Source organism: Nelusetta ayraudi, unplaced genomic scaffold (assembly GCF_046127955.1).
Source record: "Nelusetta ayraudi isolate G7.1 ecotype Tasmania unplaced genomic scaffold, CSIRO-AGI_Nayr_v1 ptg000042l, whole genome shotgun sequence".
NCBI lineage: Eukaryota > Metazoa > Chordata > Actinopteri > Tetraodontiformes > Monacanthidae > Nelusetta > Nelusetta ayraudi.
In genome coordinates, this window is record NW_027466092.1 from 4,418,959 (window position 1) to 4,441,294 (window position 22,336).

The following is a 22,336-nucleotide window of genomic DNA, read 5'->3' on the forward strand; positions in this document are numbered from 1 at the left end:
TGTGCAGCTGATGGATAATACGAGTGAAATATCAGGAATTGTAAATGCGGTATGCAGACTCACCGTATTCTAACTGATGTGTTTGCACCTGTATCTGCTGGCTCGGCTGCTGCAGCTGCGTGTTGGTGTTTGGTTCGCTCCAGGTGCTCCATGTAGTTATGAATCATCTGGACAAAACACATTGGGTCGGTCATGGAATGAAGCGAGCTATTAGAAAACATAAAATGTTGACTATGAAATATTTTTTTATACAACACTGAAAGGTATACATCACTCTGGAATAATACGATTCTACGTTGCTGGAATTCCCACATACTCACCTTATTACCTGCAATTAAACTACCTGTATGGTGAAATAGATTACCTTCTTGACACATGACTATATAATGACAATAAAGTTCTCTATTCTATTCAATCCTACCTCTTGTAGTGGTTGTGCAGGTTTTTATACACGTCCATTGTTTGTGTTACTGCATCACGTCAAGATAGACACCGCAGTAAAATAACACCTTCTCTAAAAAAGTGCATTCGCAACATTTTCTCCTTTTGTACATAGTTTTTCATGATTGGTTTCAATTGGTTACATTCAACTTCTTATCGGTTCCATCTCATCTTGTGACTCGCACCACCTCACCTCTGTGTGTCTCTGATGAAGAGTATTGTACTCCTTCTTGAGCTCCGCTTCTCTCTCCTCAAACCTGCTGACTGTGAGGGGAGAAAAAAACAGAAACACACACACTTGAAACCCAAAGAACAGATGGAGCCGTCGAGTTGGAAACAGCATTACCGATGATGAGGAGGTATGAAGTTCTTCAATTCATTTCAGAAACTCTGTCAAGCACAATGACCAGCAGGTTCTTCAAGGCCCGCTATGTGAGGCCCAGAAGGATCTAATGGAAACCTCCTATGGAACTGCAGAAAGCAGCTGCTTCCGAACCACTGTGCAAACTTTGTTCATCTGAAAATTCTATCTCTGAAAATTGACGTCCTGTTTGCTCTCACGTCTTTCTTGTACCAGCTTTGATGTCAGGATAACTGATAAATCTGGGCAGACCCACCGTGTGGGCTACTGTTATTGGTACTGTCAAAATGTGGTTGTGCAATATGGCTGCTGGATTAAAAGTGGACCTGCGCTATGCAAATACAGATGGACTGCACTTACTGCATATAGCACTTTTTTCAAATGAAAATATAAATGATGAAAACATAGAGGTTGCTTTTTTTTTTTTTTTTTTTAGAAGATCACATGTGTATTTTATTTAAAAAGTATCACCAAAAGAAACCAGCTACTTTAAATTGAATCCAATTAATTTCCAGAATACAATATATTTGGTTCACTTCGGTTGTAGTACAACGGGAGACTGTAATAACACATTACTTCCAGAAGAGGGCCCCTACGCATCAACAAACTGACTGAGCGGCTACATTCCCTCCTAAACGCCCCTAACGCAAATCCGTCAAGAAAAGTTGTTAATGATTTGATTTTTTTTAAAGCCTTGAACAAAATGAAAAACAGAAACCACAGTGTGGTCAGAGCATCATTTAAAATGCTGGCCGAGAATAAAATTCTTTCTGATAAAAGCCTTTCTGATAGTGCAAACTGTAAACACCAAAATATCAAATTCAAAATTAGAAAAATAAGTTCACCAACAACATCAATTATTGAATTGTTAAGTTTAAAGCGTTAAAATAAATCTTAAGAGCTTCAACACCTACGTGATCAGCATAGAGCAACAGCGGAGACAACAGCTGCAGAGGCTGATGGAAAGAGTAGAGAGGTGTAACAGTGTGACTGAGGACTGATAAAGGAAGTGGACCTTGAGAGGTGGAGCAGAAACAATGCTGGTCAGGCAGAGGTGTGTAGAGAACACCACACTGTCCTCTTCGAGGACAATCAGACGTCAATAACTCCTAAACTACAGAAGGAAAGTCTCTTTAAGTCAACATAATGCTTCCAGGGTGTGAGAAGCTAAACTGTAGCACCACAGCACAAATGTGCTCCTGTGTTCCTTAGCAGGGGAAGCAGGTAATACTCAAATTTAAGAGACTTAACTCTTACATTTAAAATTCTTTTGATTCACTAAATTTTAAGTCTCCGGTCGAAGTGCAAGTCTTAAGAACGAATACAATAACCAAACCTCTAGACTAGGATGCTAACGTTCCGCTTTCCCAGCCATAAAACCATGAGTTCAACTCAGGAACTATTTCAATGGGAACATTATGAGCAGAAAACTAAATATGAATGTGAGTTGTCAGACTTCATGTGTGAGCGTGTTCCATTAGCATTGGCGACGATGCAAGTGACAATGCTGCCAATCAATCTGAAAGCATGATTAGAGAAAAATGAAACTCATTTTGGAAAAAGGGGAAGTGCGAGAGACAGAAATAAAAGCACATTTTTAAACATGAACAAGGCTCACAACAGAGTAGCGAGCCGCATCCACCACAACAGATGCTCCCCTCATACTCAGTCACTAACTCAACTGTATTACTGTAATACTATGATTCTCTCCATTGTAATCACAGCTTTCAAAATAAGAGCGCAAGCAAATGACCTCGTCGCTGTGGGAACTGTAGAACTAAGAAAGTGCAGATCTCACATTATTGTTATGAAAACTCATTGACTTGGACGTCTAAATCCTTAAAGTGCTACACATATTCCATGGCACAGAGTGAACCGGACACCGAGTATGTGACACCACTGGCCTTTATCTTCTACTACAACCATCTGGCCTCCAGCACTTCAGGCTACGTCCGCTCACAGGAGGCGTCGATGCTGCTCACGTGGTCGCCGTGCGCTTGTGTTCTGCTACACCTCAGCAATGACTGATACAGTGCAGTATGATGCGCAACAAGACAAAGGACTTACTCTGGTCGGCATAGTTTTTAATTTTCACCTCCACCTGCCGCGTGTGCGACTCGAGCGTCACCAGCCGACACTGGAGGTCCTTCTTCTCACCGTCCTGGGAGTCTTCCAGGGTGATGTACCTCTGCAGGGAGAGACAACGGAGGAGCGCAGGGTTGATTATAAGGAGCTTTACAACCACAAGAGCAGTAAAAGTCTGCAGGAACAACAGAACACGCTTGTACGGTGTAACAGTTCAACGCGGCAGCAACGGTCACAGCTCACTTCCAAATGACTGGAACCATCGCAGCCTCGTGTCATCCATTCAAATGCAGTCATTCTTATCCTCTTTGTCCCGGTTGGGACAGAAGGTTGCAGTCACACACTGAGACTGAACCCCGTCTCGTGCTTTGGCCTGTGCTTCGTCGCAGGAAAGACCCATCTCCTTCAGTTCCATCATCACTGTCCTTCACCAGGTGTTCTTTGGTCCGCCTTTGTATTTTCTGAATCGGGGTCCATCTCAATGCAACCCTGGGTAGCCTTTCATTGGGCATCATCGGGCATCCTCGACACGTGACCTCGTCATCTTTGCTTGCGTTTCCTGATTTCAAGGCACACATGCAAGCTGCCTGTCTTCTTATAAAGTTCCTCATTAGAGATATTTTCTGGACAAAAGGACTCTGTGCTCCTCTGATCACGCCTCCTTGGTCATCACCAGGTCCAAGCACAAAAAGTTTGGAGACCGGACATTTCTGGGCCCTAAGCTGTGGAACTCTCTTCCAGCTCAGTGACAAGCTGTCACTGAACTCACAGTTTTTAAGGCTCAGTTAAAAACCTCATTTATACAGGCTGGCATTTTATACATGGCCACTGACTGGACTGCTGCTTATTGTTGACTGCTGTGTTTTAATTATGTTTCACTAACTTTGCATTTTATTCTTGTTTTATAATAGCACATTTGCGGTCATTTTGTGTTGCAACTGGGTTTGGCCTTTCTTAGGTTTTACTCTGGAAGGCACCTTGTGCACCGGTTGGCTGTTGTAAGGGGCTATACAAATAAAAACTAATTTGCAAATTTTACTTGAGACTCTCTCTACATTTTTTTATATTTCCTTCTCACCCCAACTGGTCATAGGCAGATGACCTCTGACCCTCTGGAGTCTGGACCTGCTCTAAGTTTCTTCCCACAGGGGAGTTTTTTCTAGGACACTGTCGCACTTTGCTGCTCTTGGGGGCCCCAGTTGTTTTTTTTCTCTTATTGTGCAAAGCGCTTTGAGATGCCTTTGGATGTGATTTAGCGCCGTACAAATAAAAGTTGATTGATTGACTGATTGATTGATTGATTGATTGATTGATTGATTGACTGACTGACTGATTGAGGTCAACCTTTCTCATATCCAGCCTTTGTTACCCTCCAGCACTTGCAGCCGTACAGCTGGACGGCCTTAACATTACTGCTGTAAATCCTTAGTGAGTGGGTCAAACGCAGTCCTGCTGTGTGTTGAATGATTTTTCAGCGTTGGCGAGAAACAGAAGCGTCGACGCGTGACAGAATTGATGGCGGCGGTGGAAAGTAGAGCAGGCAGCGACTGTCTCAGGGCCATTGTGGAAGTAATGGAAGCTCCCTGCCAAACAGGTGCACAGCGACAGCTTCCTCACCAGAGGAAAAAAAAAATACCACAGTTAGAGCCTTTGTATACGTGTGTATGTGTGTGTGTGTGTGTGTGTGTGTGTGTGTGTGTGTGTGTGTGTGTGTGTGCGAGTGTGTGTGCGTGTGCGTGTGTTTTGTATACATCGTTTGCTTCAGTGGGCTAGGTTACAGAGGAGATCAGTGTCAAGGTTGTTTTATCAGCTTTAAACGCTGCAGCCGCTGGCGCTGAGCTAGCAGGGGACGCTGGACTGAGAGCCGACGGCTCCTGTCAGGAGTCAACAGGCGATCTGTCCCGCAGCACAGTGGAGGCACTCTTGTAGCGTGCCACGGCCGGGGAGGAAATAAACACCTCCAGCCAGTAACGCATCGTGTCCATTAGGTCTAATCAATTTAGAAGCCAGTTCAACCTCTTTGCCACGGGAACTTCTGAAGAATGTCTACAAAAACACACACGCACGCCTGCTCTTTGATGAGAAACGGAAGGGGGGAGGGGGGGGGGGTTAATAAGTTAATTAAGTCTAACAAAAAATGACCAGAAAACAGCAGGAAGGCCAGACAGTCCATCAATATAGTTTAGTCATTTATGGACTGTTTACAATATGTTTCATTAACGCACCCCTCTTGCACACGCATTTCTTTGCCCGACAAACTTGTTGCACATTAAATTTTATTATTTCTGTTATTTTGTAATTAGTTATTTTTTATCTCTCCTGTACATATATTTTTATATTTTATATATTTAGTAGAGTCAGCTCTTCTTTTTTATATTGTTGTTGTTTACCAAGCGATAAACTACACCAACGCACATTCCTTGTAAGTGTAAAACTAACTTGGCAATAAACATGCTTCTGATTCTGATTTATGCAGCGTTTCAACAGTGTTTTCAAGTATCAAGTATTTCTTGAAGAGCCCGTAGAATGAAGCACATTTCAGACAGACAGGGGCTCCTTGAAATTCTTGCCAAAGAGAAGAGAGAGTAAAGTGGAAACATGTCCACTGAAGAAAACCTTTGCTGCTGCTTTTGCTTATTCTTCTAATGATAAAACTGTGCTCTATCCTTATGAAATAGACGGTAGAAATATTTCTCAAAAGTAGAGAATATTTTTTTTATGCAAGCCTCTTAGGCATCAGTTGTCTTTTCCTGTATATGTTCTTCATCTATGTCTGATCTCTAACCAAGAAAGCAAAATTCATCTAATTAAGAACTCGCCTCTCCTTACTAACTACTAATATTACTTACTAAGTAACTACTATTACTTCCTGGCGAACATTTCCACTGAAAGATTGATATCTTATTCATAATACCTTTATATCTTGGTATTGGGAACTCATCTTTTGATAACCAGTGTGCAGTTTGTCGGCTGAGTCAGGTGTTTTGTGGTCATGCCATCTCATGATGTGAGGGTTCAACAGGCCCTGTGGAATTGTCTGCAGGCCATGAGCATGGTCACCTGAGAAGCCTGTGACAAGCAGCCTCTTCATCATCATATGCGCATCACGCCGAGACTGGAGGCACCTAAAAAAAACAAAAGGGGGTCTTGGCGATATTTTAGGGGACTCGAGGCCTGTTTTCATTTTCAAAAACAATTCTGTCATTGAAGGGCTCATATATATTTTATCATTCTAGTCTCTCAAAAAAGAAAATAGTTTGCCAGCTAATTTGTTTTTTTAAAGGCTCAACATTCAAGCAGCAAAACTGTGGGAAAATCAGCAGACAAAACCAATGGTGATAAATAGATTAAGTGGCATCTGAATGAATGATTTATTTTTGTGTCATGCACCATAAGAAAGTGCGTTATGCGGACTCCAATATGCTGCATGCAAATCTCAAAGATGCCTCCAATAAAAACACAAAGATTAGCACCTCACTGTATCATTTATTTTTTGGGGATATCTGCCGTTTTTTAATATTTGAAACAGAAAACCTGGAACCTGTGTTGCTTTATTTTCAAGTGCTTTGAAGACCTCAGCGAAAACGTGTTGAAACACCAGAGGGGTCAGATCAGTTGGTGATGGGCCTCCTGCAAAACAGGCTGTTAAGTGAATAAAGAAAAACAACTCTTTATGCTGAAGTACACAAGCAAGGGCATATCCCTAACACAAGGTGGCGGCTGAGGCTTTTGTTCTAAGCTTAATTCTATTATTATCAAAGTGTAGCGAGTAAAGGGTTTCTTGTTTTAAAAAGCAGTCATAACCAAGGACGGGTCTTACATAACGAGTCACATTCAGAGTGAGGGTGAAAGGTTTACCCTAATGCTGTTTGATGCTGGCATTTGTAAAAGCCACTAGCGAAACGTTGTGTGAAAGCAGGGAGATCCCCTCCAATCCTTTGTTTTATTCTCAGGAGAATCGGCAGATTTCGTCTTGGGTGGAATTGGAAGTGATGAGTGGAAAACAGGCCACAGTGAGGCTCTGGGGTTTTATCTGGGCTCAGGGATGAGAGACTCACCAAGGGCCAACTGGGGGTCTGGACAGCCAGGGGTACTGGCAGTAAGGCAGCGTTCTGCATGTAAATCTTCTAAGAGCATTAGAGCAGCAGTATTGGCCTGGACTACTGACTGGGAGGGTTCGCAGCAGGGGGTACCCCCTAATCTCTGACTGTACATGACTATGATAAATGGATCAACACCAATAAGCCGCCGTTTCTTTTCAACTGGAGAAAATAGCATTATAGAAAATATGCAGATTACTTTCACAATGTGTCATTTAAAAGGTCTAATATTATTCTCATGTTCAATAATTATTTTTCAGTCCAGACTCCAATGGAGCAGCCTCACACAATTAGCTACTCAATAAAAAAAAATGAACAAGCAGCACATGTAACCCATTGATTATAGGTCTGAAATGAACCTGTTTTTCTCCTAGAATTGAAACGTGCAACGCTCAGACAACCTTTTCTGTCTCCTTGGAAACATGTGGAAGATAAAACAAAGCATATGTTTAGCAGGCAGCCAAAACTGAGGATAAATATTCTGCTTTGGAGGTGCGCAGGATTCTGGGACAATCAATCCTGCTTGAGAAGTACAGTAACTGGCGTGAAGAACGAAGAAATTGTAATTATATAAACATCCCTCGCCCCTCAGGTTGGTGAGCACTCTGCCAGCCAGGCGTCCGTCAACACCCTCACCAAGACCACGTCTCAGACGCCTGGAAAACCAACAATATAAAGAATGGGAACTTCATTTACAGTAGCACTTAATGAGCGTCGACCACAACCGCAACGCAGTTGTCCGACCGACTTCCGTCATCATCTTCCTCTCTGGCCCTGCTGCATATCATATGACCCGGCCAAGAAGGGACTTGTGCATATGACAGCGCTGCAGAGAATGAGTGTTCCAGTTTAACGTGCACTCTTCCCCCAACACGGCGTCAATAATGCTGCTTTTGTCCCAGTGTGAGAAAAGCATGCGCGCGCGCACGCACACACACAAACAAACACATGTGGCCATAGCACAACTGGGAGCGCAGCCACTCAGACAGGGCTCCACTGTTTTGGCACTCAATTGACAGAGGGTGAAATCAACTGTTTGGGAGCACTTTGGGCCATGGCTGCTCCTGGGAGGCAGAGGGGGAGGGAGGTGCATTTATTTTCTCCCCATCAGAAACAATTAGGTGACAAAAGAAGCACTCTAACGTGCATTCCAAGGTTAATGACATGGTTAATGACATGGATGAAAAGGGCCATGCTACCGCTATGAACGTGTCTGTCGACTATAGGGTGAAATCCACAGCTGTGTCAGCACCCCGGTGACAGCAAACTCCAAGCCCGGACAAGTTTGAACATAAAGACCTTGTACCTAAAGGCAACCCAAAGAAGCAAACCTACCTGAAGAACTTACATGGAAAGTGAATTGATTGGCATCTGCACAGGCCTGGGGACCAGCGTGAGGACTGAGGGACGAGACTAAAACCTGGGAACTCCCAGTCTGGATGCGGACGCTCTGCTAGGCCGCTGTCACACCCTCTTGATAACAAGGCACGTATGACACAAATCATAACTGAAGTGGTTTTAGATTTAGATCATATTGACAGGAAAGAGAAAAGGGTGTTTGCTAAAGGTTTGTATGAAGATTTCCTGCGAACCAATAAGAATCCTAATACGTCCATCCATGAAGGTTTGACAGCAGATGTTGGGGCAGCAAGGCGGAGATAAATCATCTAGCCAGCATGGGTATTCACGTTAAATTAAATCAAGATGACCCCTCAGGTTTCTGGCTTATAAATATCAGAGGGAAAGTTACTACTGAAAATGGAGGCTACCATAACTTTTATCTCAAGTTTTCTAGACATGGTCAAGTGCTGGGCATCTTGGAGTTGGACCAATGTGACTTTATTCCCCAGAGCAACAAGTTGAGCTTATCTAATACTTAACAATTGTTCTATTGCAGCCATATTAGGCGTCTAATTACATTTTCATAGTAATGATCCACGAAGATCAATCAGCTGCAATCACACGAAGGAGGCTGGAGTCAGCAGACAACTGTGACTGGACAATAGAAGCGAGGGAAGTGCTGTTTTGCCCAGAGAATTTCCTGCCTTGCCTTTTCCTCCTCACTATTAAGACAAACACCGAGAGTCGGTCAGGTATTTCTCTTGGTGTGAGGAAACAAGAAGCACGATTGGCTTGTCCATGAGCTGGTTTGGCAATACTCATCTGCCACTTTGCATCTGAGTGCCATATTGCAGCTTGGTAAACACACCATCTGCATTTTACATGTCACTAGTGATCTTTGACAATGAACCACACAATGCTAAAAACACGACAATAAATGAACTTGGTTCCTCTGACCTGACAAGACAGTATGATGCATGGTGCAACATGTATGACAAGGTACAGGCTTCTTGCAACTGAACTTTCTCGCCGTTGGTCTCGTTTCTGCTTCCCTTTAAGCTTGCTGATGTTTTCCCCAGCTCCTACCATTTGCTGTTAATGTGTGATCTGCACTGCTGTAATGAGGTGAGTGTGTCATGTAAATGTTTACTTACTACTGCTAATTACCAAATGGCAGGAAATGATCTTGCATATAGGTCATATAGAGCCCTTGCCAGAGGCTACAACTGAGTTCTGTGTATAAGGATGATCATGGCGCTACAATGTCAGTGAAACCAACTCGCAAAGATTTACTGCAACAACAAAAAAAAAACTTTCACAGAATATTCTATGCTATGCTACTGAAAATGTGCCCCCAAACTTAGAAAATTTAAACCGTAATTAAATCAGATATCTGTTGCACCACTCACCACAGGAGGCCAAAACTCAAAAGTTGATGTTGACGCATTAAGCAGAAAATAAGATTATAAAATGACATCTTAAGGGCTTGGGCTTTTAATTTGGCCTTCACATTGCATTGACTTCTTTACTTCAGCATATGGACACATCACAAAGTCCACACAGAGACGGTGCACTGTGCAGCCCTTCAGTGAAAAACATCTGACCTCAGAACTTGTATGAATTGAACAGTTTGCAGCGAGACAGTACAGGAACTTTTGTTTTATTGAGATGAACATCTAAGAGCTATTGAGAGTTACTAAAAACCTTGAATCATCACATTAATGTATTGCAGAATTAATCAGGCGTAAGAATGAAGTACTGTACTGTGCAGTATGCAACATTTAAACATATTCATATTGTTTTACCATTCTCTAATAAATTATGGAATAGTTTTTGTAGCTTTGTAGTTGCAAGGCCCTGCACGTATTCTTTCAAACTGCGACTATGTGAGGAAAAAATGTAAAGATGTCCTCCTTTAAACACCTAAATTAATTTTTCAATTTTAGGAATTATCACCCAACCTTGGGGCAATTATTACCCTAATCTTTGCATACTAAGAGTTTTGATTGAGCTTTTGACATTTTTGACAAAGTAAAGCTGCCCAATTTGGGCTTTGGACCTTCAGGAATGAATGATGATTATTTCTAATAATTAATTTAAAACAAACATGTCAGCATCATAGAACCTAAAATAAAAGTAGTAAGTGAGTAAGTAAGTAATAAGTAATGTTGCACAGTAGGCCCACACTCACGATTCAACTGCTAGGTTGTGAACCAGACAGTTGCTGTGAGTTGTCCATGAAATAAACAGACCACTTTCTGATCCAATCATCTAAATTTGGATCTTTTATTTGTGTCACATGCAAGTAATAGTGTGCAGTTAGTATGCTAAGTAAGTACAGTGGACAGCTCTGCCCATTAACCTCATTTGGGTACATGTAGGGCTTCCCACGGCAAAAACGTCAACATCCTGAATGGTGATTGTTCATTCACAGTCCTGCACTCATATGAGGAGAGGCTGACCTCTCCTACAGACAGGATGTGGAGGCAGAGGACAGCAGCGATGACATCATGCGTGAAAATAACATTACTGTTCACACCTATGCGTCAGCCGGGTGAAGACAAACATGATTGAGGTGGCAGTGTTCTGCAGTCAGGAACGAGAGGAGGAACTAAACTAAAAGGCATTCAGTTCGCACCACTGGCGCGATCCTTCAAAACAGCGTTAGCGGCATGTTACAACATGATGTGCAATATTTACACACTTGCTTTGAGACCTGTTGCGCTCGTCATTCAACGTCTCGAGCCAAATGTCAGCAACACAGGAAAAACTGGGCAGTGGCTAATAGCGCACATGTAGAGGAATTAAGCGATTCCCTTGATCCCAACAGTCATCAACAGCCACATTGAACAGCCCTGTTCTGTTTTATATTACCTTATATATGCTAGTCTGACTCTTTAGGGGAGGATTTCAGTTTTTTCAGTCATTTTCCAGTCACAGGAATGCTGGTTACTGCTAATTTTTCTGGGATTAGAAAAATCCCTGGAAAAATAAGAAGGTAGATTAAGTGTTAATCCCTGCAGGTTTGTTCAAGAAGCATCAGCGAGTGGCTTGTTGGTGTACGGGAGGAGGAGAAAAGCAGAAATAGTGGTAGAAACAAAGGAACAACGAATAGAACCTAGATATCTACACAGAATAGTTAAGCAACAACATTCCAAGTCCTGTTCTTGGCCACTTGTTAATATGTTAGTTAAATGTACATTTTCCACTAAGCACTTTGCTCAACATTATTCAACATTATTGTTCGTTTTAGGATTTTGAAGCACATGTTTTCATTTTTATTTTATGGATAGAATTTATATTTAACTTTCAATTAAAATGATAACGAACTCATTTACATGGTCTTTTAAGTGGTTGTTTCAGAGTCACGCATGGAGTATCATGGGTGGAATAGAACAAATCGAGTATTCATGGTTGGACCACAAGAGCGTGACATGAGAGATAACACAACAAAGAATTGTGCCTGTGGCAAAGACTGTACCAGATGATCCCCCAAAAGGTGAATCAAGGGATACTGAGGAAGCATTATTCTGATTATTACCTTAAAAATAAGAGTGTGACACTAAACAAACTGAGCAGCCATATATAAATGATTAAGTAAATCACCTTTTAGTTGACTTCAACTGTCCATTGTTTCACATTTACATGGATTTCTTGTATGTATGTATGTATGTATGTATGTATGTATGTATGTATGTATGTATGCATGTATGTATGTATGTATGTGTGTGTAATTAAAATAGTTAAGTAACCCGTTTCAACACAACCCAAAAGTAAACATGTACGTGCATATTGGCTGTAGAGCGATTTAAAAGGTGCAAATTGACACCCAGTCGCGGAATATGTTTGGATGTTGTAATCACAGCTGTGATTTCATTGCTGAAGCAGAGCCACAAAGTGCTGCTGTGGCACCATCGCCACTCTAGATGTGTCGCACACTGGCAACGCTACCACAGTCTGCACTGCTGAGGCGCAGTAACAGTGAGAAACATGGCAACAGGTGTCACAGGGGAGGAGTTGGGTGGTATGGCGGTGGTGTCCCTGGCATTTGTCTCAAAAGGAAATGTGATAAGCGACATTCAAACTCGTATATGTTGGAAGTGCAGGGGCAGCAGGCAAACACTAATCACGGTTTGGTTTGCGTGCCCATCTGTCGTGAATGTAAATAACAATCAGGGGTAACAAAGGCTTAACTGCATCCTTGCATCCCTGAAGTCATGGATAACCATGGTTACCTGAACTCACAACCAAACAACAGAGCGGTGGCTTTTGGACACAACAAAAATCACTGACTTGCGTGTTTTAGTACACATTTTATAAAGAAGAACAGCAAGCAATAGTAACAAAACACGGACTACAACAAGTGGGACTTTGTCATTTATTGGGTGTTCCCTGATAGTCTACAGTAGAGAACCTCAGTATAGCAAAGTGGTTAAGTATGTTTAGCCCACTTCCACACATAGAGCAGTGATTCTTTGAAACAGAAATTCAATTTACAAATATTTGACTAAGAGGCTTTGCCTTTTACCCTCATTACCCTCCAGCAAACCGCTGCTTTTCGGGCGGCTGGAAGTATCCAAAGTTTTGAAAGTGCCGTTCATACCTAGAAATGTGGTTTATGCGGCGTTTAGAGTGCGCCGAATCAAGTGAATGATAAAATATCTAGTGAAAAGGCAAACATTTGTTATTAAGAGGGGGGGGGGAAGCATCACATAAGCCGTAGATAAACATCGCGCCGGGGAACTGTCAGATTTCCTAAAGGGGTTTGTCGTTTAATCTCGTCATACCACAGCGCAGAATGAGAGCCTGTTGATCTGTAATCCGCGTTATTAAATCAATTTGGAAGCCGTGTGCCGAACGAAACCCACCTCTTCGGCGTGTTTTCTCAGCGCCTTCTCTCGCTCGTACTGGGTCATCAGCTGCTCGTTGTCCTCCTTGAGCAGCTCCAGCTCCACTTCGTGCTCCTGGTTGACAGCGCACGCCGAGTCCAAGTTCTCCAGGACGGCGACCACCAGTGGCATCAGCTCCTTCACCACGTCCTCGTCGTATCTCTCGATGAGCCGCTCGAACTCGCGGTAGATCGAACTGGCCAGACCCGAGACCCGCTCGGACATCATGGCCGAGTTGCCGGAGTCGTCCTGATACAGGACAACGTCGTCCAGCTCCATTTTCTTGCCTCCACTTGTGCTTTATTTCCCGGCTAATGTTGCGGAGCTAGCCGCAAGCTTCAGCCCACGGCCAGAGGCTGCCCGCCTTGCTTTACTTTCAGCGGCAGCGGGGAGCTGTCTCTAAAACATCGCTCAAATGCTGTGCGCTTGACAGACGAGGCACTAAACTTTGCAAACAACGTCCGTATTCCGTGGCCGTGTGGACGAGTGACTTTAAAAGCCCTCGCTAGCTGAGCAGCTAGCAGTAGTGAAAAAGTCTTTACTTGGCTCCTGATTAGTTTCCCCGTCAAACAGATGAGCTTCGGAGTGCTGCCTTCAGGCGCTGTCGGAATTTTTGTAATAAACAAGCTTGGTAAACACAAATAAGTATATATTGAGAGGGGGTGGAAACCGACCAAAAAAGAATATTTTGGGGGAAATTTCTGTAATGTCGTTAGGTCGTGTTATTGCGGTTGAATTCACACTCTCGTCGTGTTGCGCTTTTATAGTTGTTCTGATGCTACGCTTAGTGGGCGGGAGCATGCTATTTAATATTACATTTGATTTGATTGCTGATGAAAACAATTCACGGCACCATGCTTGTTTTCATACTCATATAGAAGTGTTATCAAATATATATATATATACATATATATGTTTACAGAGTGCTATATGTGCATGTTGGACTTGACAACTCATTTAATTCATTAAACTATTGCCAAAAAAGAGATGAGACCGATTGCTTTGTCGTGTAAATTATCACGATGCTCATATGAACATGTTGACATATTTAATTGTTTAGGGTAACTTCATATAATTTTGACGCCACCAACGAGTCGCACTGGGGAGTCGGTATTGTCGGACGCTGAGGGTTACGAGGATCATTTGAAGAGCTCATTTGCTCAGGACGTGGGACGGGACGTTGCCATTACGTCACGTGCTCAACAGGGTTGAAAAAGAAAGAAAATTCCCTTGCTAATCCACAGTGACCTATTCAGTGGAAATATTTTTTATTCAAAATTTTCACTCCGCCCACTGACTCATGAAGCTTTATATTTAAGAGATTAATTCAGCAGCTTTTGGCCTCTTCATTAATAGGTAAAGTCAACAATTTAATTATCTCAAGAAGAAATGAAATAAGAGTTGGCTTGATAAAAGCTTTTATTTGCATGGAGCTCAATGCAGACAACAAAAAGTAAAGGAGTAGTTTTGCACGTAGTGATTATTCAATCCTTTAATGCTGCTTTTACCTGAAAAAAGAATGCAGCATCCATAGCAAGTAAACAGACACCGATAAAATGTACAAGTACAATCTTTCTTTCAATCCTTTTTTTTTTTTTGTAATTTTCCAACATGCATTATGAAAACTGCTTTTAAGTAAAGCAGAAAGGAACGTACTGTAAACACGCTGCATCCAGTCTTGAAACATTTTTTTATGTTCTATGATGCATAGGCACTGTGCACCCTGATTTCTGGAGACAAATAACACGGACAGATTCACTACGACTATTCAAAAATGACTTCAAATGCTCAAATGTGCATTTTGGAGGTAAAAACTCTACCTCCTTTATTCTCACAACCTGGATAATGATGCCCTTCAAGTCCTCTCCAGAGGAAAGGAAGACTAGGTCTGAGTCTTTTTCAGGACTGGTGGGAAACTGCACCAGTCATTCCATACACACACAAACATAAATGATAAACACTGACAACACAGGAAAACTGCAGTACTGTCAACTATTGTACACGACGCACATTCAAAAATTCACTTTATAGGGTTGCTTTTGGTGTCGCTTTGAGCTCAACATAGGGTGTATAAATTAAAAGTGCAAAAAGACAATGAACAACAAGGACTTGCTCCAAAGTTCTGACAAATCAGATCCATCCAAGAAGATCACAACCGGTGGCGATTCTCCCTGGTTTCATGTGACCCATTACATTCTGCTCTGGAAGCACATTTGAGAGGCATCAGTCTTTACATGGTGTAGTGCTGGTTGCTGTGAGGCGACGACGGGCAGAGGGGGAAGGACTTCTCGCTGGTGAGACTGTTGAGCGCCCCCATCACAACATCAGGCATGTGATCTCCAAGCATCCTGGGGCTGATCAAAATACTCTGGAAGTTTGTCTCATTGGACCAGTCTGCACGGTACCGCACCTGGGAAAAACAAGATCTGCAGGGGAGAGGGACACATGGATGACATTCCTTGAGAAATCACTCTCGCAGCTGCCACTCCGTGTTTACCAAAAACTTGGATTTACGGTGCAAAACAATGTTATTTAAATATTAAGCGTGTAATATTTGGGGACTTTGATGAAGAAACAGCGACATCAAGTGGTCACACTTTAGATTGCAATGTCTTTCACCCACCTTTAACTACGGTGGCCTGCAAACCTGGATACCTCATCCACTCTCTTCTTTGTTGGTTATAAAAATTATAAATCAAGCCAAATATTACACACAGGACCTTTAAAGACCATTATGAATCATTTTTATAAGACGAATGATGCTGTGCTAAGATAGGTATTACTAAAAAAAAAAAGGATCTGTATCTCTACAGAAAAGGCCTCAGGAGAAAAAACGGAGGAGCTTAACTTCAGAAGAAATACGAATCATACATTTGGATCCAGACACTGTGGCTAAACAGTATTCAGGAATTATTTTTGAGACTTCCAATACAGGATGCACATTCAGGCATTTAAAAAAAAAAATTCTGTGAAGTGAAGTGAGGGGTTTGGCTGCAGACCTGCGAGACGGTCCATCCTCCTTGATATGCAGAATGCGTCCAGGAGGGAAGAGAGGAAAGTCTGTGGTGATGTGCACAGGTGAGTTGTCTGACCCCAGGCTTTGATAGGACGATGAGTGGCGAACGATGAGTGACTCCTCCCCCAGCAGCGGCTGGCTGAGTGCCTCCTCCCTCCTGTCTTCCATCTCTGTGGGGAAGTCGTCCGGGTCTCCTCCAAATAGCTCGTACCGGAGCCCCTGCAGGAGGATGCGGTACTGCGGCACCATGCACAGAATCAAGTCACTGCTTGAGCCTTGACGTGTGAAACTGAAAATGTAATACTTTTGATTGTTTTATTTATTTGCTTATTTATTTATTTTACCTTTGGCTTATTGCAGTTGGACACTATTTGAAGGATTCGCCTCTTCAGATCCTCCATGTTGGGAATGCTAAGTCTGTTGGAAGAGAGCAAGTTGCAGTTGGGTTGCAGATTGTTTAGGACAAAGAGGCTGCAAAGAAATGGCAGCAGAGAGAGCCGGGCAAGCGGCAGGGTGTAAGCAGCAGTGGTTTTTCCTCTGCTCTGTGGCTGTAATAACAGGGCACAGACAAATATAGTCTATCACATGGAGGTCTATTATAGTCCGAGCGCCACAGCACAGTCATATTGGCTGCACAGTTGCCAAAACAAAAAAATAAAACTTTATTTTACAACCGTGACTGATCTACACTGAAGTCTATCATGAACGTCTAAGCGATACTGAAATCTAACCAGTATTAATAAAACAATTATTCATAAATAAAAAACCTTTGTTTTACCTGGGAACCAGATCCTTCCCCAGAACAACAGAGACCACAAAGTCCTTGGAGTAATCAGCCAAAGCTTTACTGCACATAAAGAGAAAAAGAAACCATATTTTAATACATTGTATGTACAATGTAAAGAAAATGCAATGTTGCCACACCGAATACAAGAACTTAAACAGCGAGGTAACATTACGAATCTTGATTACTTCAATAAAAATAAGTTAAAAAACAAATTCTCAATGATGATATTGTCAAACTTTATGGATAACGCGCAGCATTGTTTTCAGTGAAACCAGCATAGACGTTTCAACAACAGAGACCTAACCAGCCTTCCTCCAAATCCCTCAGTGACCGGTAAATTCTATGCCCCGACTGCACTACCTTACCTCAGTAGGCCCCCTGGTGGAGAGAACGAGTAACACTGCAGGGTAGGGAAGGAACTGCGCAGGTGTACAGCCAGGACCGAGGCAGCACCAGCACCCAGACTGTGGCCCGTGATGACCAGTTTGTACTCCTAAAAACAATACAAGAGGCCGTCAAATAAAAAATGCCTGTTCTACATCCACTTTTTATCTTCATTATTATTTTGAAAATAATAATGAACGCATGAATGCAAACTTTAGAAACTTTGCGTTACTATTTCCTGATTTTAAAAAAATCATATATAATTATTATTTCTTATTTTATAATTAGATAAACACTTTCTGCCTTGTTGTAGCAGTGTACTTTTTTTTTTTTTTTTTTTTTTTTAAAAGGATGAATATCATCAAATATGATTCAAACAGAACGCCCATAGATAAAATAATACTGTATCTTTGAATTTTAGTCTATTTTGTGTGCAGCAACATATAGGCTGTATGAATGGAGACGGACCTGGGATGTCACCCATTTCTTGCAGAACGTTGATATTTCTGTCCTATTTTTCACATCACTACATGTTTGTGTTAGAGATGATCATCGCAATGAAATTAACCAATAATCAGGGAGGTAGCTAGGACCTTCTGACGTCGGTTATAGCCACTTACCGGCACAATGGAGAAGGCCTGGTTCAGGATGCCATCATTCACTAGCTTCTTGTAGATGTAGCTCGCTGCCTGGCAAATGCCCTGAAAACAGGCAAATGACCTTGTTAATATCAGATATCAGCCAAAATGAGCCTTGCACCTGACGCTGGTCTTCAGAGCGGACACGTGACAAACCTTGTGAGCATAGCAGGCTCCAGACACTCCTTCAATAGGCAGGTTTTCACATTCAGCAGACAGGTCTGTCAGGACGTCCTGCGGGACAGAACCAAAAAAAACGATCAACTTGGAAAACTTTCAAAGCGAGTTACCGTCATAGATTAAAGTAAAAGGCAATGCTAAAATACAATTCTGTACACTCATTTAACACTTACTACCTGTCCACTATTACCGGTTTCAAGAAAAAATACAATTTAACATAAAAGATGAAACCAACAAATTTTATTGAGCCATTACACGCAAATTGACATATCTCAAGCAGTTCCTTGTTGTAACTTTGCTTGTTAAGATTTTCAGCTTATTAAAACCACAAACCCACAAACTCAGAAAATGATTATAAAATTTGAGGGGTTTTTTTAAGCTGCAAGACCTGATCAGCAAAATCCAAAGAACTAAAAACTTGAAATATATTGATTTGCAAATTATTTGTTTATATAATATGTCAAATTCACCTTTTAAGTTTAATTGCAGAAATACAACAACCTTTTCAGGATATTCTAATTTTCTGGGTAGTACCTGTAAGCTAAACAAAAAAAAAAAAAAGCAATTCAATTTATTCCTGTAACTATTTGGTGATGATCGGTGACTAATTTTTAAGCAGCAACGTCTTCCCAGGTCCCAGGTTTTTCAGGTTTGTTCACTCAACTGACGGTATCGAAGTAGCTAAATTTGTTGCTGCTGGACCGGGAACATTGCTGCCCTAAAATAATATCTGATCTGAACGAAAGGACAAAAAGAAAAGAAAAAATTCACAAACTTACCTTCAATGACAGTGTTCCTCTTACAGCCACCAGAACAGCTTCCCTCTTATGATCCAGGGCCACAAAGAACGGGATCTCGTAAACCTGCAAGAAATAAGCCGAGATGCTGAAGCTGTCCGAGTCTGAATACTGACCGCCTCCAAGTCCTGAGAAGTGAACTGCTAAACTGACCTGGTTGTGGAAGCTGACATGGATGAAGTCTCTGTACTGCAGACCAGTGGTTTGCAGGATGGAGGAAAACTGGCAGCCAAGTGCGTCTCCACCCACAATGTCATAGTCGGCCGAGCGACTCTTGCAGCTGTTGTGCACGATAGTAGATGTGAAATACGTCGGCATCTCATCAGCTGGCTTAGATGCTGATTCCATTACATTTTTTGAAGGATGAACAAACTTACCACTCTCCACAGAGGTGACATGGTCCGGAGAAGAGGTGGGAGTAAATGTACAAAGGCCAGCCGTAAGCTGCTGCAGCAAACTTCATCCAGTGTGCGGCATTCTCCAGCTCCAGCTCCAAATCTTCACCCTTCGCACAGAAAACCAAACGGAAACAGGATGACAAATTACGGCAGGACAAACGTCAGTTGAATGGAGGTTTGAAGAACAGAAAGAACTGGCTCAACAGCTGTGTGTCACTGGAGGTCAAGCACACACACAAACAGACTGAACAAATTGGCCATTTTGAACAGTGGCTTTACGAGATAAAAGAAACAGAAAAACAAGAAAAGAGGAAGAGAAAAATAATGATTGGCCTTCAGTAGTCAAGAAAAGGCTTGGAGAGGTCTGATTTACATTTCACTGCACATCCTATTAGCATGACACAAATGAAGTTCTTGAACCTTGAATCCTGCCGGACCTCACTTTGTGGTTTAAGGTGTGGAAGCAATACTTGAAGACACTATTTGATTTAAATTTTGCTTAAAGGGACAAACACAGTTAACTGACTCAACTCTGAAAGCAGAGTAGGCAAAGATTTTAGTGAAGTGAGACTGCTGGCCTGCCTCTATTCCCTCTTGCCCTAGAGTCTGTTGCAGAGCCTTCTTGTCTGCACTCACCATTGGAGAGGAAGGGCTGTGGTCAATCACAATCTCGGGGTCTCTGCTCCGCTCCATCTTATCCTGCTCTTGATGCAGCAGAGCCAAACCAGCTGCTATGTCACTGGCCACCAAATCTGTGTCCTGCAACACAAGTATGGACTTTCATTTCTAGCCTTCCTCGACACTCGTCATCATCCAACTCAGAGCCCGCTGACACAATGAAACAGGACGGACGCCCTCAGGAAGGTGTTGCTCACAGAAAAGAATTTGCTGAAGAGCTTTGCGACGCTGGAGAAAGCGTCCCGGTTGCTGTCGTCCTGCGGCAGGCAGCAGCAGAGAAGCCGCAGCCGGCACTCCCACACCTTGGTGGCCACGGAGCGGGCCTTGGAGAAGAACTGGGAGCGCTCGTTGCTTTGCAGGTTCCGCACTCCTAGCGGCTCCACATCACCTGGCTGAGGACGGGGGTCACCGAGTGGGTCAAATACGAAGAGCACCCCTAATGCAGTGAACAGCAGGATGATCCAACTGCAAAAGAGGAAGATTTTGAGTCAAAGCACATGCTTGAATAGTTAGTTACAGATGCGTATGTGACTTTCCAACCGACCTAGTAATCACTGCTGCGAGGACGGCCACCACTGTGGCGGGATCGCACCCATGCCTGTCGTCTGACACCCACAGGGCTCCCAGACACGCCCACACCAGCTCGGGGAGGTACAGGACGGCACGCAGGTACACCAGGGCTGGGATAGAGCGCCGCGGCCCAGGGTTTGTGATGGTACCTGGGGAAAAAGAAATATACATAGGTGAAGGGTGTGTAACAGATGTGTTATAACAATGTGTGGCTCGACAAAACATTTTAGCCCACAGAATCCCGCATGTTTAACCTTTTCAGGACAGATATTGTGAGCTATTGAGAAATTCTAAATAAATGAGGCACAATGGCAAAAAATATATATATATATATGTATATATGGACGTGTAAAGTACTTTCACAGCACTGGAGCACCTAGGCAATCAATACAGAGCAGAGCAGGTGGTAACTTGCTGCTAGGGTGTGCACTGGAATGAGTAACATTTGATTTGAAACTTCCTGTATTCATCATGAGGTCTCATCACAATTTCCTGCTATGCCATACATACATACATACATACATACATACACTACATAGCCTGTGATCACACACTGTGGGAAGTCTGAAAACGGTCCCATTATCTTCTGTCTGAGTTTTACACAACCTAATTAAAAGAGCAGGCGTACCTTGGGCACTGACATAGACGATAGCACACTGGGACAAGATGATGAGTGCCAGCACAACGAGCAGTCCAACGAGATAGGTGTGTAGAACTTCTATCCCGCTACAGTCAAAACGACCCTTGTGGTAGGTAAACAGAATCAGGGTGCCGAACCACCTGCAATCAAAAAAAGCACGAGAGAAACGGTGTTGACATGATTTAACCCAAGTGGGTCGTCGACAGTTATCAAAGTAGAAGACTTACCACAACACGCGGAGAAAAAGCTCAAACAAGCCCGGGAATACAAAGTCGTCACTGGCGATCCCCCATCGCCGACCGAACACCACGACTCCAGGCATTTTAAAGGTGAAGAAGCACAAATATCCAACCGACGATAATCGACGTCCGCGCTGCTACGAAGCGTGTCGGGTTTCCTTCCACAATGGGCACTCCAAGTCAGGCATGACTTCAGTCAGAGCAGCGGCTGAGAGCGAGATGGGCTAACTCCATGATGTCACATGTCGCTTTCCAAAGTTGCGTAATGAAGTAAACGTTTAGGGTGTTTTCTTGTTCCGAAAGCTAACGGAAGAAACACGCCGATATCAAAAGGCTTTCAAGTCTTGTATCCTTGGCATTACTTTAAGAGCCTCCAGTTAAACACCACCTATGTTTTACACCGTGAACATGTAGTAATGCGACTTGTCACCCCAGAGCACACAACTTTTTTGACCGCTACATTATAAACGTTAGCTACTAACATTAGCTTACCCACACTGGCCTACTGAAAATGTATTTCAAAAGTATCCGACTGGTTCCAAATGATACATCTTCGTAGTGACTCTAAAAACCTGTCGCAAGTCGCCGAGGCCTTTTTATAACGTCAAAAAAAGATAACGTGACACAAATCCAAATTTGGGTCTCCTGGTTTGTTATGATAAGGTAGTGTCCGTAGGTTATGTATTCCCTGCAGAAACCAGAGCGATCGCCGTAAGGTTCCGGTGATATCCTCTACTTACTTCAGCCACAGTACCGCGGCATAGTAGTGTGCCATGAGATAATGTCAGGTGT

At 42.8% G+C, this 22,336-nt stretch overlaps 2 protein-coding genes across 5 annotated transcripts in view; both read right to left on the reverse strand.

Moving 5' to 3' along the window:
• spag9b (sperm associated antigen 9b) overlaps positions 1-13,925 on the reverse strand; it is a 38,064-nt gene extending 24,139 nt beyond the window's left edge. Inside the window, exons 1-4 of one of the 4 annotated variants that reach the window (XM_076033765.1) lie at positions 13,197-13,925; positions 2,870-2,990; positions 635-705; positions 64-167 (exon numbers count right to left, since the gene is read on the reverse strand). In XM_076033765.1, coding sequence (XP_075889880.1) covers positions 64-167; positions 635-705; positions 2,870-2,990; positions 13,197-13,496 — 596 coding nt within the window. In that variant the 5' untranslated portion in view covers positions 13,497-13,925. Of the gene's footprint in view, positions 1-63; positions 168-634; positions 706-1,716; positions 1,807-2,869; positions 2,991-13,196 lie in introns of those variants that run through there. The other 3 variants (XM_076033764.1, XM_076033766.1, XM_076033768.1) reach the window with 3 other exon arrangements.
• A 1,087-nt stretch (positions 13,926-15,012) lies between these two features.
• daglb (diacylglycerol lipase, beta) lies at positions 15,013-22,241 on the reverse strand. Its single transcript, XM_076033770.1, has 15 exons — positions 21,533-22,241; positions 21,294-21,445; positions 20,640-20,814; positions 20,293-20,560; positions 20,054-20,176; positions 19,397-19,524; positions 19,173-19,299; positions 19,002-19,085; positions 18,199-18,276; positions 18,025-18,105; positions 17,386-17,513; positions 17,012-17,080; positions 16,578-16,650; positions 16,217-16,470; positions 15,013-15,643 (listed from the first exon to the last, which is right to left on the reverse strand). Exons 1-15 carry the CDS (start codon positions 21,625-21,627, stop codon positions 15,448-15,450), a joined length of 2,031 nt encoding a protein of 676 aa, XP_075889885.1. The 5' UTR covers positions 21,628-22,241; the 3' UTR covers positions 15,013-15,447.
• Positions 22,242-22,336: the final 95 nt, after the last annotated feature.

What these genes read in the sequence shown, in the direction of transcription:
- daglb (XM_076033770.1), bottom strand. Translation starts at nt 21,627, where the DNA reads ATGCCTGGAGTCGTGGTGTTCGGTCGGCGATGGGGGATCGCCAGTGAC. An exon ending in ACAGCCCTTCCTCTCCAATG is followed by an intron (nt 19,525 to 20,053) that starts GTGAGTGCAGAC and finishes TTCTGTGCGAAG; the next exon opens with GGTGAAGATTTGGAGCTGGA. An exon ending in AGGCCTTCTCCATTGTGCCG is followed by an intron (nt 17,514 to 18,024) that starts GTAAGTGGCTAT and finishes TATTGTTTTTAG; the next exon opens with GAGTACAAACTGGTCATCAC.